The 15442-nt window shown below is 36.3% G+C and overlaps 1 protein-coding gene across 1 annotated transcript in view; it reads right to left on the reverse strand.

The window, feature by feature from the left end:
• Positions 1–15442, reverse strand: part of TRHDE (thyrotropin releasing hormone degrading enzyme) — a 409484-nt gene that overhangs the window by 149084 nt on the left and 244958 nt on the right. The window contains exon 6 of the mRNA XM_007448769.1: positions 8942–9079. Coding sequence (XP_007448831.1) covers positions 8942–9079 — 138 coding nt within the window. The remainder of the gene's footprint in view (positions 1–8941; positions 9080–15442) is intronic.

A 15442-nucleotide genomic window follows, 5' to 3' on the forward strand; every position in this document is an offset into this window, starting at 1 on the left:
CTCATTAGGATCACAAGCTTGAGGACTATACCAGCCTAAACTTCTTTTTAGGCCACCTATCTAAGAATCATCTAGAAATTAAGTCAGAGACAAAGAGCCAAGAAATCAATGGAAGGTAGATTTCTGATGACATTGTTAAAATGCGTGGATTCAACCATTCCTAAACATAACAACACCTCAGACTTATCAGTTATTCAGTCAACAAATTCTTCTTTAATGTTTCACATGGTTTGAGTTAAGTTTCTACATTTAAAATGGAAACATTGCTGTTAATACTCAAATGCTACTGCACTGACTTATTTATATGCTATTCCTCCTTTGTGTCTTATTACTGTTATATCCCAAGCACTCAGCACACAGTGCCTGGAACACAAGTTGAGGCTTACAAATGATTTTGGAATGAATGCTCCAGCCAAGTTCATTGATCAAATATGACAGTGTTTAAGAACGTTGGCTCTGGAACATGATTTCCTGGGAAACATATCCTTGGATTGACCATGATTCAGTATCTTCATCTTTAAAATGAGGATAATGAAATAACAACCCCTAAAGGGGATTATGAGAATTAAGTGAGTTAATGAATGTATAGAGTTTAACACAGTGCCTAGCACAGAGTGAGCATTCAATAAACGTTAGCAGTTGATATTATGGCTGTACAATTATCTATATTACCTGTCATACACATCCCAGAATGACACAGTTTATCCATTCCATCCACAGAGTTAAATTGGTTATTGTATATTACCCACATACTAATTACTGACAGAAAGAGTCTGAGAGAAGCCCAGTTCTAGAAATCTAAATATACATCAAGGCCTGGTATAGAGATTATCAAACTGAAGCCCCTGAGATTATAGCCAAATTGTTCTGAGCTCTGTTTTTCCACATTGTCACTGAAGATTATTTTTCAGACATGCCAGCAGGTACCTGGGCCACTGTTTTTCACCACATTTTTAGAAGTTTGATTTGACACCATGTAGGTGAATCCAAACAATGAGGGCTCATCAAGAAAGCATGATGAACAAGTAGACAGAAATCTGTAAGGATATAGAAGACTTGAACAATTCTATCAACCGACTTGACCTAATTGGCATTTATAAAACACTCCAGCCAACAGTGGAATACACATTCTTTTGACGTGCATACAGTACACTTATCAACAGAGACCAAATTCTGGGCCACGAAATAAGCCTCAGTAACTCTAAGAAGATTCAAGTCATACAGAATATACTTCCCTGATCACAATAAAACTAAACAAGAAACGAATAACAGAAAATTTTCTGGAAAATCTTCTAATATTTGTAAACTAAATAACATACTTTTTATAACCCATGGATCAATTAATAAATCAAATGGGAAAATAGTATCTTAAGGTGAATGAAAATGAAACTTCTATATCTCAAAATCTAGAGCATGCCCTAAGCAGTACACTTAGGAGGAAATTGATAGAATAAACACCTGAATCAGAACAGATGAAAGGTCTCCAATTAATGACCTCAGTTTGCACCTTAAGAAACTAGAAAAAAAGAACAATTTAAATCCAAAGCATATAAAGGAAGGAAATAATAATGATTAGAGAGGAAATCTATGAAATAGAAAGTAAGAGCAGAAATCAATTAAACCAAAAGCTGAGGAAATCTATGAAATAGAAAGTAAGAGCAGAAATCAATTAAACCAAAAGCTGATTTTTTGAGAATAAAATGTAAAAGCTTCTAGCTAGACTAATCAGGAGAAAAGGGATAGACAAAAATTGACAATATCTGGAATAAAAGAGGGAACATTATTAGAGATTACATGACTACTAAAAGGATAATAAACGAATATAACATGTACAATGAGCCAAATCCTTGATAAGATATAAACTATGAAAGCTCACGCAAGAAGACATAAATAACCTGAATAACTCACTATACATTAATGAACTTAAATTATTAAATATCTTCCCATGAAGGAAATTCTAGGCCCAGGTTGCTGTACTGGCAAATTCCATCAAATATTTAACAAAGAAAGAATATAAATTCTACATAAATTATCCTATAAAGTGGAAAAGGAGGTAATAGTTTCCATTCTGTGAGGCTAGCATTATAGTGAGAACAAAGCCAAAGACATTACAAAAACAGAAAACTACAGAGCAATACTCCTCATGAACATAGACACAAAATTTCTAAACATTTCTTTAGCAAACTTAATCCAACAATGTACACAAAAATACATAAAAATGGATAAAGAAGATGTGACACATATATACAATGGAAGATTACTCAGCCATAAATAGAAATGAAATTCAGTTATTTGTAGTGAGGTGGATGGACCTAGAGACTGTCATACAGAGTGAAATAAGTCAGAAAGGGAAAAACAACTACTGCATGCTAACACATGTATATGGAATCTAAAAAAAAAACAAGTGGTTCTGAAGAACCTAGGGGCAGGACAGGAATAAAGACGCAGATGTAGAGAATGGACTTGAGGACACGGGGAGGGGGAAGGGTAAGCTGGGATGAAGTGAGAGAGTGGCATTGACATATATACACTACCAAATGTAAAACTGACAGCTAATGGAAGCAGCCGCATAGCACAGGGAGATCAGCTCCGTGCTTTGTGTCCACCAGAGGGGTGGGATAGGGAGGGTGGAGAGAGACACAAGAGAGAGGAGATATGGGGATATATGTATACGTATAGCTGATTCACTTTGTTATACAGCAGAAACTAACACACCATTGTAAAGCAATTATACTCCAACAAAGATGTTTAAAAAATGAAGAAATAAAATTCAGTGCCAAAAAAAAACAAAACAAAACATTATGACCAAATGGTATTTGTCCCAGGGATGTAAAGAAAGCCTAAAATTGAAAAATCTATCAATATAATTCACCATATTAACAAACTAAAATAACAAAAACAAAAATATGATCATCTTGATAGATGGGGAAAAGTATTTGATAGAATCAGTATCCATTTTGGATTAAAACCCTCACCAATGCAGAAGTAGAATGTAACATTTTCAACCTGATAAAGAGTATTTATAAAAATGTAAAGGCAATATCATATCTAATGGTGAAAAACTGAATGTACTGCTCCTAAAATCCAGAACAATACATGGATGTCTGCTCTCACTTCTATTTAACATTGCACAAGATAAGTATACAAAAATAAATTGTATTTCTATATAGAACAACAAAAAGTCAAAAATGGGAATTAGAATACCATGTAAAATAGCCTAAAAATGTGAAATACTTAGAGATAAATCTGAAAATAGATATGAAAGATTTATTCATTGAAAAGTACATTGCTGAGAGAAAATGAGGAGGCCCTAAATTAATGGAACAGTATACAGTATTCATGGGTCACTCAGTATTGCTAAGGTGTCAATGCTCCCAAATTATTTTACAAATGGAATGCAATCTGTGCAATTACAACAGAATTTTATAGAAAGTGAAAAACTCATGCTAAAATTCATATAGAAATTCAAGAGATCAAGATTAACCAAAAGAACTTTAAAAAAAAAGAACAAAGTTGGAGAACTAACAACTTTATTTCACAGCTTATTAAAGGCTACAGCAATCAAGATTGTATGGCACTGGTGCCGAGATAAATAAATATATCAATAGAATAAAATAAACAGTCCCGAAATAGACCCACACATAGGTCACTGATTTCAACAAATGTGCAAAGGCAATTCAACAGGGAAATAACAGACATTTCAAGAAATGGTTCTTGAAAAATTGGATATCCATGTGCAAAAAAAAGAAAAACATTCAATTCAAACTTCACACCATATACAAAAATTAACTCAAAATCGAATATAGATCTAAATATAAACCTAACACTATAAAACTTTTGGAAGAAAAAACAAAAGAATAACCTTCATGGCCTTGAATTAACCAAAGATTTCTTAACTCTGTCACCAATAGAACTATCAATTTAAAAATATATGACAAAACATACTTAATCAAAATTAAAATAGTTTGCTTTTAGAAAGATACTGCTATGAAAATAAAGAGCAGGTCACAAATTGGGAAAAACATTATTTGCATATCATATATATGATAACCTGCATTCAAGGTCTATAAAGAATCCTCAAAACTCAATAATAAGAAAACAACCCAATCTAAAAAAAATGCGCAAAGGATCTGAATTGACCCTTCACCAAGGAAGATATATAAGGGAGAATATGCAAATGAAAGAATGGTCAATATCATTAGACATTAGGGGAATGTAAATTACAATCACAATGAGATACCATTACAGTATCTAAAATTAAACAAATTGATTATACCTAGTTTGTGTTGGTGAAGATGTGGAAAAAGTAGAACTCTGGCACACTTTCAATGAGAATGTACCATGGTACGATGGTTCAACTACTTCGGAAAACAATTCAGCAGTGTCATAAAACATTAAACATATCTATCATCATCTAGACATTCCAGTTCTAGGTATTTACCCAAGAGAAATAAAGGCAGATACACATACAAAGCCCTGTACAAAAATATTCACAGTAGCTTTATTTGTAACAGCCAAAAACTGGAAAAAAACAAATATCCAGGTGAAAGAACAAATTATATTATACCCATATATTCTACAACATGAATTGTACCTCAAAATCATGATGTTGAGTGAAAGAAGGCAGACAAAAAAGAGTGCATATTGTATAATTCCATTTACATAAAACTCTAGAAAATGAAAATTAATCTACAGTGAAAAGTTGATCAGTGGGGGAGTGAGGAGGGATGGGAGGAGGTATTACAAAGAGGCATGAGGAAACTTTTGATGAATATGTTCACTAACTTGATTGTGACGATGTTTTCACTGGGATACATATGTCAGAGCATATTAAATTGTACCTTTTAAGCATGTACAGTTTAATGTATTTTAATTATTCCTCAATATAGTTGTTAAAAAGAAAATTTTCTCTTGATAAGTCTTCATTAAAAATGTGTAGATCCTATCATCAGTTTAAAACACAGTAAGGACAGTATTTCCAGTGGTACTTAAGCATAATGATACATGGCTAGAATGAAGACAAGCCCACAGCTAACATCATACTCAGTGGTGAAAAGCTAAGACTTTCCTCTAAGATCAGGAATAAGACAAGGATGCCCACTCTTGCCATTTCTATTCAACATGGTATTGAAAGTCCTAGTCACAGCAACTAAGCAAGAAAAAAGTAAATAAATAAAAGACCTTCAATCAGAAAGGAAGAAGTAGAATTATCTCTGTTTATAGATGACATGGTCTTATATATAGAAAACCCTAAAGACTTCACCAAAAAACTGTTACAACTAATAATTCAGTAAAGTTGCAGGATGCAAAATTAACACACAGAAATCATTTGTCTTCCTATACACTGACAATGAACTATCTGAAAGAGAAATTAAGAAAGCAATCCCATTTACAATAGCATCAAAAGCAATAAAATACTTATAAATAAATTTAACCAAGTAGGTGAAAAACATACACTGAAAACTATGAAACACTAGTGAGATTGAGGAAGATACAAATAAATGGAAAGATATCCCACGATCTTGGATTGGAAAAATTAATGCTGTGAAAATCTCCATACTACCGAAAAATGATCTAGAGAGTCCATGTAATCCCTATCAAAAGTCCAATAGTATTTTTCACAGAAATAGATAAAAATTATCCTAAAATTTGTATGGAGCCACAAAAGACCCCAAATAGCCAAAGTAATCCTGAGAAAAAAAGAACAAAGCTGGAGGCATCACAATTCCTGATTTCAAGCTATATTACAAAGCTGCAGTAATCAAAACATTATAGTACTGGCAACGGTACATGGAACCAGTGGAACAGAACAGAGATTCCATATATAAATCAACACATATGCGGTCAACTGATTTTTGACAAGAGCACCAGGAACACACAATGGAGAAAGGTTAGTCTCTTCGATAAACAGTGTTGGTAAAACTGGATATCCACATGCAAAAGAATGAAACCAGATTCCTATCTTACACCACTCACAAAAATGAACTTGAAATGGACCAAAGACTTAAATGTAAGATGTGAAACCATAAAACTCCTAGAAGAAAATATAGGGGAAAAGATCCTTGACACTGGTCTTAGAAATGACTTATTGGATAAGAGACCAAAAGCACAGGCAACAAAAGTTAAAATAAACAAATTGGACTACATCAAACTAAAGAGCTTTGGCACAGCAAAGCAAACAATCAATAAATTGAAAAGGCAACCTGAAGAATGAGAGAAAGCATTAGCAAACATATAGCTGATAAGGGGTTAATATCCAAAATATATAAAGAACTCATACAACTCAATTGCAAAATAATAATAATCCAATTAAAAAATAGGCAAAGGACCTGAATAGACATTTTTCCACAGAAGACATACAAATGGCCGATAGCTATATGAATAGATGCTCTACATCACTAATCATCAGGGAAATGCAAATCAAAACCACAGTGAGATATATCACTTCATACTTGTTGTGATGGTTATTATCAAAAAGGCAAGAGATAACAAATGTTGGTGAGGATGTGAAGAAAAGAGAACCCTTACACAGTGTCGGTGGGAATGTAAATTGGTACAGCCATTACAGAAAATAATATGGAGGTTCCTCAAGATATTAAAAATAGAACTACCATATGATCTCGCAATCCCACTCCTAAATATCCAAAGGAATTTAAACCAGTATCTAAAGGAGATATCTGCACACCCATGTTCCTTTCAGCATTTCTTCACGATAACCAAGATATAAAAACAATCTAAATGCCTTTCAACAGATGAATGGATTAAGAAAATATGATATATATAATTGAATATTATTCAGCCATAAAAGGAAGGAAGTCCTACCATTTGTGACAACATGGCTTAACCTGGAGGTCATTATGCTGAGTAAAGTAAGCCAGAGAAAGATAAATACTGTATGGTATCACTTATATGCAAAATCTAAAAAAAAAAAAAAGCCAATTTCATAGAAACAGAGAGTAGTGATTACCAAGGGCCAGGGGAAGAGGGAAATTGGGTGATACAGGTCAAAGGGTACAAATTTTCACTTATAAGAAGAATAAATTCTAATGCTCTAATGTATAGCATGGTGACTACAGTTAATAATACAGTACTGTATACTTCAAAGTTGCAGAGAGTAGATCTCAGGCATTCTCACTCCCCACCCCCAAAAAGAGTTAACTAGGTGAGGTGACAGATGTGTTAATTATCTTGATCTTGGTAATCTTTCTACAATGTATATGTGTATCAAATCATCACATTGTACACTTAAAATATATACAATTATATTTGTCAGTTATTCCTCAAAATATTAATAAATAAAGATACATGGCTAGAGACAAATAAGCCAGTGTCCTTTATGATAATGATCCTGAGCATCATGGCACAGTTTGCTCATGTATCACATTTGTAAATTGGTAAGCCTTTGCACCAAAATGTAGAGAGGGTAAAATAATAATCATTGTAACTTCCTTCTTTCCTACTGCTTTAATTCTTAACCTTCTTGAATGAATTAAAAATTACTCAAATATATGAAATTTGGAATAAATGTTAACTTACGTGTAAAAGCACATCTATAACATATTTAATCAAAATAATATTTTCCTGATATCATTCATGCAGAAATAATACTGGTATTTACAAATAGTCTTTTAGAATTGGTGGTTAGGTGGGAAATAGCCACAGACATGTCTCCAAATGCATCTCAAGCTAACTTAATAAATTATTTTCTGCATTATATTTTAAGAATCAATACAGTTGAATGAACCAAATGTGCATCCAGCAAAATCTAGCCAAAAAATATCATATATAAAAGTGAATGTGTACTTTAAATATTTATTTAACATTTAAAATAAATATATTAACACTACATACTTTAAATATGGTACTACACTTCCACTTATCTTTACAAAACATCGAAAATTCCTTTCTGAGCCAGTGCAATGATCAGTGACTTGAAAAGATATTTTCTAACACAATTTGCAACTTTATATATTATAGCATACAATGTTAACTAATAGCATACAATATTAACTAATAACCATTGAGATAGTCATTTCCTGGGTGCAAAACCAAACATCCAAATTACTGCACCAAAAAATTCTGATGAATCATTATTTGATTTCTAGTTATAAAGAGGAATATCTTGTTTTTCAGAAAGAATATCAGCAACTTGTTTTTAAGCTTAAAACGTTATTAAATCAATAGAGTATTTATATAGAAATCCTAATAAACGCAATTCAATCTACACCAAAGACAAAGTAGATTTTAATACAATTATTAAGTGGCTGCTAAGTGTTATACACTGAGATGTACACGCTCCTGTTAAAATTAGAACAACAAAGGGACAGAGATATAAGGAAAAATCCTAATCCAAGTAACAACGGAAAAAAATTCATAATATACCTTATTGCTACAGATGTCTAGTCATTGGTCCAAAATCTTTACCATTGAAAGTCCAGTCTTTAAGATTTCACTTATTATGCTTATTATCCAGGAAACATGCTTAATTCCCCAAATCTCCCTTAAATAATCTTTATAAAATACATATGTCAGGTCACTGTCTATACTCATTTGCAGCAGCCAATCAAAATAAGTATTTAAGGGGCATTGGTGGGAAATAATTTGTCACTACATAGGTCAGCTCTCTTATTAATAGTAATAAAAACTGACAAAACACCATTTGTACAGCAATTTCATATCAAGACTCCAAAGATTTATTCATTAATACTGCCAATATTTCTAGGCATTATTTGGCAAACATTCATCTCCATCTTACTGATTTATAAAGCAAAGCCCTAACTCATAAAATGACATGAACCTAGTGACTCTATGTTTTCTAACTCACAGTCCATTTCTATTTGCCAGGGAGAAGAGAAAGATATAATACATCTAGCATGAAATAGTTTGGCTACCCCAGGATAGTGAAATATCCAATTGGTACTTGGGTCTTATCTATTCCCACCTTTTTATATGCGATCCAGTCAAACACCCTGTCAATATCTGTTGCCCGTAGCACTTCCTGTGATACTGGATGGGAACTGGCCAAGCCGTCAAGCAGCATCACTTCATGTAGAACATCTGTCAGAAACCTCTGTTTTTCCTGCAATATAGTAGATGGAACAACATCATAGGTGATTCCTGGTTATGATGGAAAATGTGTGACAATATGAACAGAATGTGTGTTACTTAATTGATGATGCTCATCAACCTACATGGTGAGACTTAACTCTAAAGAGAAACCGGTAAATAAAATGCCCCTTAAGTCACTCTAAAATAACAGTGGTTGACTTGAGCACAACATGAAACAAAATCAATGGGCTACAACGGGCCCTAAATAGAAACAATGGACTCTAAACAATGGACTCTAACTTTAACAGTGGTTAAAACAAATTTGGAGCGTGGGCACATAAATGAAACTGACTAAGCTTGTTTATGTGTTCTGCAGGGTCAAAACTAAAATTCCAGTCCCAAATAACCTTTTCATAGTTAATCCAATATAAGAATAATAACTAAATTTCAGTTCCATTGCTATTACTTATTTCTAGTCCATTTAAACAACACATTCCCTCTCTTTCTGTTCCTCCCTCCTTTCTTTCCCTCTCTCTCTCTCACTTATCCTCTCTCTAATACACACACACACACACACACACACACACACACACACACACACACAATTTTCTAAAAGAACTTCAGGAGACCACCACAAATAATAAAAGGCATTACTGACATCAAACTATAATATCTGTGTATGTGATACGTGAATTCAGAAAGTGGAGAGCAATAGGTATCAACAATCCATTTTGTGAAAGGAAACAACTGTGAGACTTCTGTGCATTGTTGAGACATTAGTATTTGCTAATAAAAGCTGACTTGTAATGTTAGTAATAAACTTTAAAGAAAAAAGTACTTCTCTGTTGTTTTTGCTTTAAGAAGCCTGTTTTAAAGAAACAGCTTAGGTTCTGTTAACAAAAATGCTGGCAGCTATGTCTCCTGCCTTCACTGAGGGAGAAGGAGAGAAAAAAGAAGTTGCAAGAGATATCAAGGGCTAAACAGCCCTTAGATAGCTGGCACCTGAGAGGTATCATTACAGAGATAAGACTGCAACATTTTGATTGCTCTAGCTAATTCTGAACTCATTCCTGGAGCCTCCAAATTTTGGGCCAGCAGATAATCTGCACTTTATTTCTGAGTGAGCTGTAATTTCAAGCTGAGAGTACACCAATCCTGGATTTTAAAAACTGGAAAGAGAATAAATATACTAAGAAAAGAATAGCTAACTAGGCACATATGTTTGTGTTAATTTAAATCTGGCTTTAAAGAAACATTTTGGTTCATCATCCCTTGCTCAATAATGTAGTATGTTTAATCAATAATTTAACTGGCCATCCAACTATATACTGTAAGGTTTATTTTCTACTAGCTTATTTTTATAGGCTGTGGACTATATATCTAATTTCTTTGGCCCTCTTTTTTCGGTCTACGAATTTCACGTCAATGCTCCATCAAAAAGGACTTTGCTGCAGTGACTGAACCAAAAGTCACTCTAAGACCCAGAAGGATGCTCCAGACCTTAAGAGACCTCAATAAAAAGTACAAACTTACAATGAATTAAATGACAAATACTACACAAAATGATACTGTATTTCTTCTCAAATCGAGTTCCTAATTAAAGATTAATTAAGAAGATTAAGAAGACTGAAATTGGACCCTGTGATTTAAAATTTTTTTAATTAAAAAAATCGGTATTGGGACGAGGGGAAGATGGCGGAAGAGTAAGACGCGGAGATCACCTTCCTCCCCACAGATACACCAGAAATACATCTACACGTATAACTGCTCCTACAGAACACCCACTGAACGCTGGCAGAAGACCTCAGACCTCCCAAAAGGCAAGAAACTCCCCACGTACCTGGGTAGGGCAAAAGAAAAACAGAATAAACAGAGACAAAAGGATAGGGACAGGATCTGCACCAGTGGGAGGGAGCTGTGAAGGGGGAAAGGTCTCCACACACTAGGAGCCCCTTCGCGGGCGGAGACTGCGGGTGGCAGAGGGGGAGCTTCAGAACCGCGGGGGAGAGCGCAGCCACAGGGGCGCGGAGGGCAGAGCAGAGAGATTCCCGCACGGAGGATCAGGGCCGACCGGCACTCACCAGCCCGAGAGGCTTGTCTGCTCACCCGCCGGGGCGGGTGGGGCTGCGAGCTGAGGCTGGGGCTTCGGTCGGAGCTCAGGGAGACGACTGGGGTTGGCGGTGTGAACACAGCCTGCAGGGGGTTAGTGCGCCACGGCTGGCCGGGAGGGAGTCCGGGGAAAAGTCTGAACCGGCCGAAGAGGCAAGAGACTTTTTCTTCCCTCTTTGTTTCCTGGTGCGCGAGGAGAGGAGATTAAGAGCGCTGCTTAAAGGAGCTCCAGAGACGGCCGCGAGCCGCGGCTAAAAGCGCGGACCCCAGAGACGTGCACGAGACGCTAAGGCTGCTGCCGCCGCCACTAAGAAACCTGTGTGCGAGCACAGGTCACTATCCACACCACCAATCCGGGGATCCTGTGCAGCCCGCCACTGCCAGGGTCCCAGGATCCAGGGACAACTCCTCCGGGAAAACGCACGGCGCGCCTCAGGCTGGTGCAACGTCACGCTGCCGCCGCAGGCTCGCCCCGCACTCCGTGCCCCTCCCTCCCCTCGACCTGAGTGCGCCAGAGCCTCCGAAGCAGCTGCTCCTTTAACCCCGTCCTGTCTGAGCGAAGAACAGACGCCCTCCGGCGACCTACACGCACAGGGGGGCCAAATCCAAAGCTGAGCCCCGGGAGCTGTGAGAACAAAGAAGAGAAAGGGAAATCTCTCCCGGCAGCCTCAGGAGCAGCTGATTAAATCTCCACAATCAACTTGATGTACCCTGCATCTGTGGAATACATGAATAGACAGCGAATCATCCCAAATTAAGGAGGTGGACTTTGGAAGCAAGATTTATGATTTTTTCCCCTTTTCCTCTTTTTGTGTGTATGTGTATGCTTCTGTGTGAGATTTTGTCTGTATAGCTTTGCTTCAACCATTTGTCCTGGGGTTCTGTCTGTTTTGTTTGTTTTGGTTTTTTAATTTTAATTTTTTCTTAATAATTATTTTTTATTTTAATAGCTTTATTATATTTTATCTTACTTTATTTTACTTTATCTTCTTTCTTTCTTTCTTTTTTTCCTTCCTTCCTCCCTCCCTCCTTTCTTTCTTTCTTTCTTTCTTTACACTTCTACTAATTCTTTCTATCTACTTTTTCTCCCTTTTATTCTGAGCCGTGTGAATGAAAGGCTCTTGGTGCTACAGCCAGGAGTCAGTGCTGTGCCTCTGAGGTGGGAGAGCCAACTTCAGGACACTGGTCCACAAGATACTTCCCAGCTCCACATAATATCAAACGGTGAAAACCTCCCAGAGATCTCCATCTCAACACCAGCACCCAGCTTCACTCAACGACCAGCAAGCTACAGTGCTGGACATCCTATACCAAACAACTAGCAAGACAGGAACACAACCCCACCCATTAGCACAGAGGCTGCCTAAAATCACAAGTCCAGAGACACCCCAAAACACACCACCAGACGTGGACCTGCCCACCAGAAAGACAAGATCCAGCCTCATGCACCAGAACACAGGCACTAGTCCCCTCCACCAGGAAGCCTACACAACCCACTGAACCAACCTTAGCCACTTGGGACAGACACCAAAAACAACGGGAACTATGAACCTGCAGCCTGCAAAAAGGAGACCCCAAACACAGTAAGATAAGCAAAATGAGAAGACAGAAAAACACACAGCGGATGAGGAGCAAGATAAAAACCCACCAGACCTAACAAATGAAGAGGAAATAGGCAGTCTACCTGAAAAAGAATTCAGAATAATGATAGTAAAGATGATCCAAAATCTTGGAAATAGAATGGACAAAATGCAAGAAGCAGTTAACAAGGACCTAGAAGAAATAAAGATGAAACAGACAATGATGAACAACACAATAAATGAAATTAAAAATACTCTAGATGGGATCAATAGCAGAATAACTGAGGCAGAAGAACGGATAAGTGACCTGGAAGATAAAATAGTGGAAATAACTACTGCACAGCAGAATAAAGAAAGAGGAAAGAAAAGAACCGAGGACAGTCTCAGAGACCTCTGGGACAACATTAAACGCACCAATATTCGAATTATAGGGGTTCCAGAAGAAGAAGAGAAAAAGAAAGGGACTGAGAAAATATCTGAAGAGATTATACTTGAAAACTTCCCTAATATGGGAAAGGAAATAGTTAATCAAATCCAGGAAGCACAGAGAGTCCCATAAAGGATAAATCCAAGGAGAAATACGCCAAGACACATATTAATCAAACCAACAAAAATTAAATACAAAGAAAACATATTAAAAGCAGCAAGGGAAAAACAACAAATAACACACAAGGGAATCCCCATAAGGTTAACAGCTGATCTTTCAGCAGAAACTCTGCAAGCCAGAAGGGACTGGCAGGACATATTTAAAGTGATGAAGGAGAAAAACCTGCAACCAAGACCCAGCAAGGATCTCACTCAGATTCGATGGAGAAATTAAAACCTTTACAGACAAGCAAAAGCTGAGAGAGTTCAGCACCACCAAACCAGCTTTACAACGAATGCTAAAGGAACTTCTCTAGGCCAGAAACACAAGAGAAGGAAAAGACCTACAATAACGAACACAAAACAATTCAGAAAATGGAAATAGGAACATACATATTGATAATTGCCTTAAATGTAAATGGACTAACTGCTACCACCGAAAGACACAGATTGGCTGAATGGATACAAAAACAAGACCCATATATATGCTGTCTACAAGAGACCCACTTCAGACCTAGAGACACATACAGACTGAAAGTAAGGGGATGGAAAAAGATATTCCATGCAAATGGAAACCAAATGAAAGCTGGAGTAGCAATTCTCATATCAGACAAAATAGACTTTAAAATATAGAATATTAGAAGAGACAAAGAAGGACACTACATAATGATCACTGGATCAATAGAAGAAGAACATATAACAATTGTAAATATTTATGCACCCAACATAGGAGCACCTCAATACATAAGGCAAATACTAACAGCCATAAAAGGGGAAATCAACAGTAACACATTCATAGTAGGGGACTTTAACACCCCACTTTCACCAATGGACAGATCATCCAAAATGAAAATAAATAAAGAAACACAAGCTTTCAATGATACATTAAACAAGATGGACTTAATTGATATTTATAGGACATTCCATCCAAAAACAACAGAATACACATTTTTCTCAAGGGCTCATGGAACATTCTCCAGGACAGATCATATCTTGGGTCACAAGTCAAGCCTTGGAAAATTTAAGAAAATTGAAATTGTATCAAGTATCTTTTCTGACCACAATGCTATGAGATTAGATATCAATTACAGGAAAAGATCTGTAAAAAATACAAACACATGGAGGCTAAACAATACACTACTTAATAACGAAGTGGTCACTGAAGAAATCAAAGAGGAAATAAAAAAAAACTTAGAAACAAATGACAATGGAGACACGACGACCTAAAACCTACGGGACGCAGCAAAAGCAGTTCTAAGAGGGAAGCTGATAGCAATACAATCCTACCTTAAGAAACAGGAAACATCTCGAATAAACAACCTAACCTTGCACCTAAAGCAATTAGAGAAAGAAGAACAAAAAAACCCCAAAGTTAGCAGAAGGAAAGAAATCATAAAGATCAGAGCAGAAATAAATAAAAAGAAATGAAGGAAATGAGAGCAAAGATCAATAAAACTAAAAGATGGTTCTTTGAGAAGATAAACAAAATTGATAAACCATCAGCCAGACTCATCAAGAAAAAAAGGGAGAAGACTCAAATCAATAGAATTAGAAATGAAAAAGGAGAAGTGACAACTGACACTGCAGAAATACAAAAGATCATGAGAGATTACTACAAGCAACTCTATGCCAATAAAATGGACAACCTGGAAGAAATGGACAAATTCTTAGAAATGCACAACCGGCAAAGACTGAATCAGGAAGAAATATAAAATATGAACAGACCAACCACAAGCACTGAAATTGAAACTGTGATTAAAAATCTTCCAACAAACAAAAGCCCAGGACCAGATGGCTTCACAGGCGAATTCTATCAAACATTTAGAGAAGAGCTAACACCTATCCTTCTCAAACTCTTCCAAAATATAGCAGAGGGAGGAACACTCCCAAACTCATTCTACGAGGCCACCATCACCTTGATACCAAAACCAGACAAGGATGTCACAAAGAAAGAAAACTACAGGCCAATATCACTGATGAACATAGATGCAAAAATCCTCAACAAAATACTAGCAAACAGAATCCAACAGCACATTAAAAGGATCATACACCATGATCAAGTGGGGTTTATTCCAGGAATGCAAGGATTCTTCAATATACGCAAATCTATCAATGTGATT

This window comes from Lipotes vexillifer, unplaced genomic scaffold, assembly GCF_000442215.2.
Source record: "Lipotes vexillifer unplaced genomic scaffold, Lipotes_vexillifer_v1.1 scaffold329, whole genome shotgun sequence".
Lineage (NCBI taxonomy): Eukaryota > Metazoa > Chordata > Mammalia > Artiodactyla > Lipotidae > Lipotes > Lipotes vexillifer.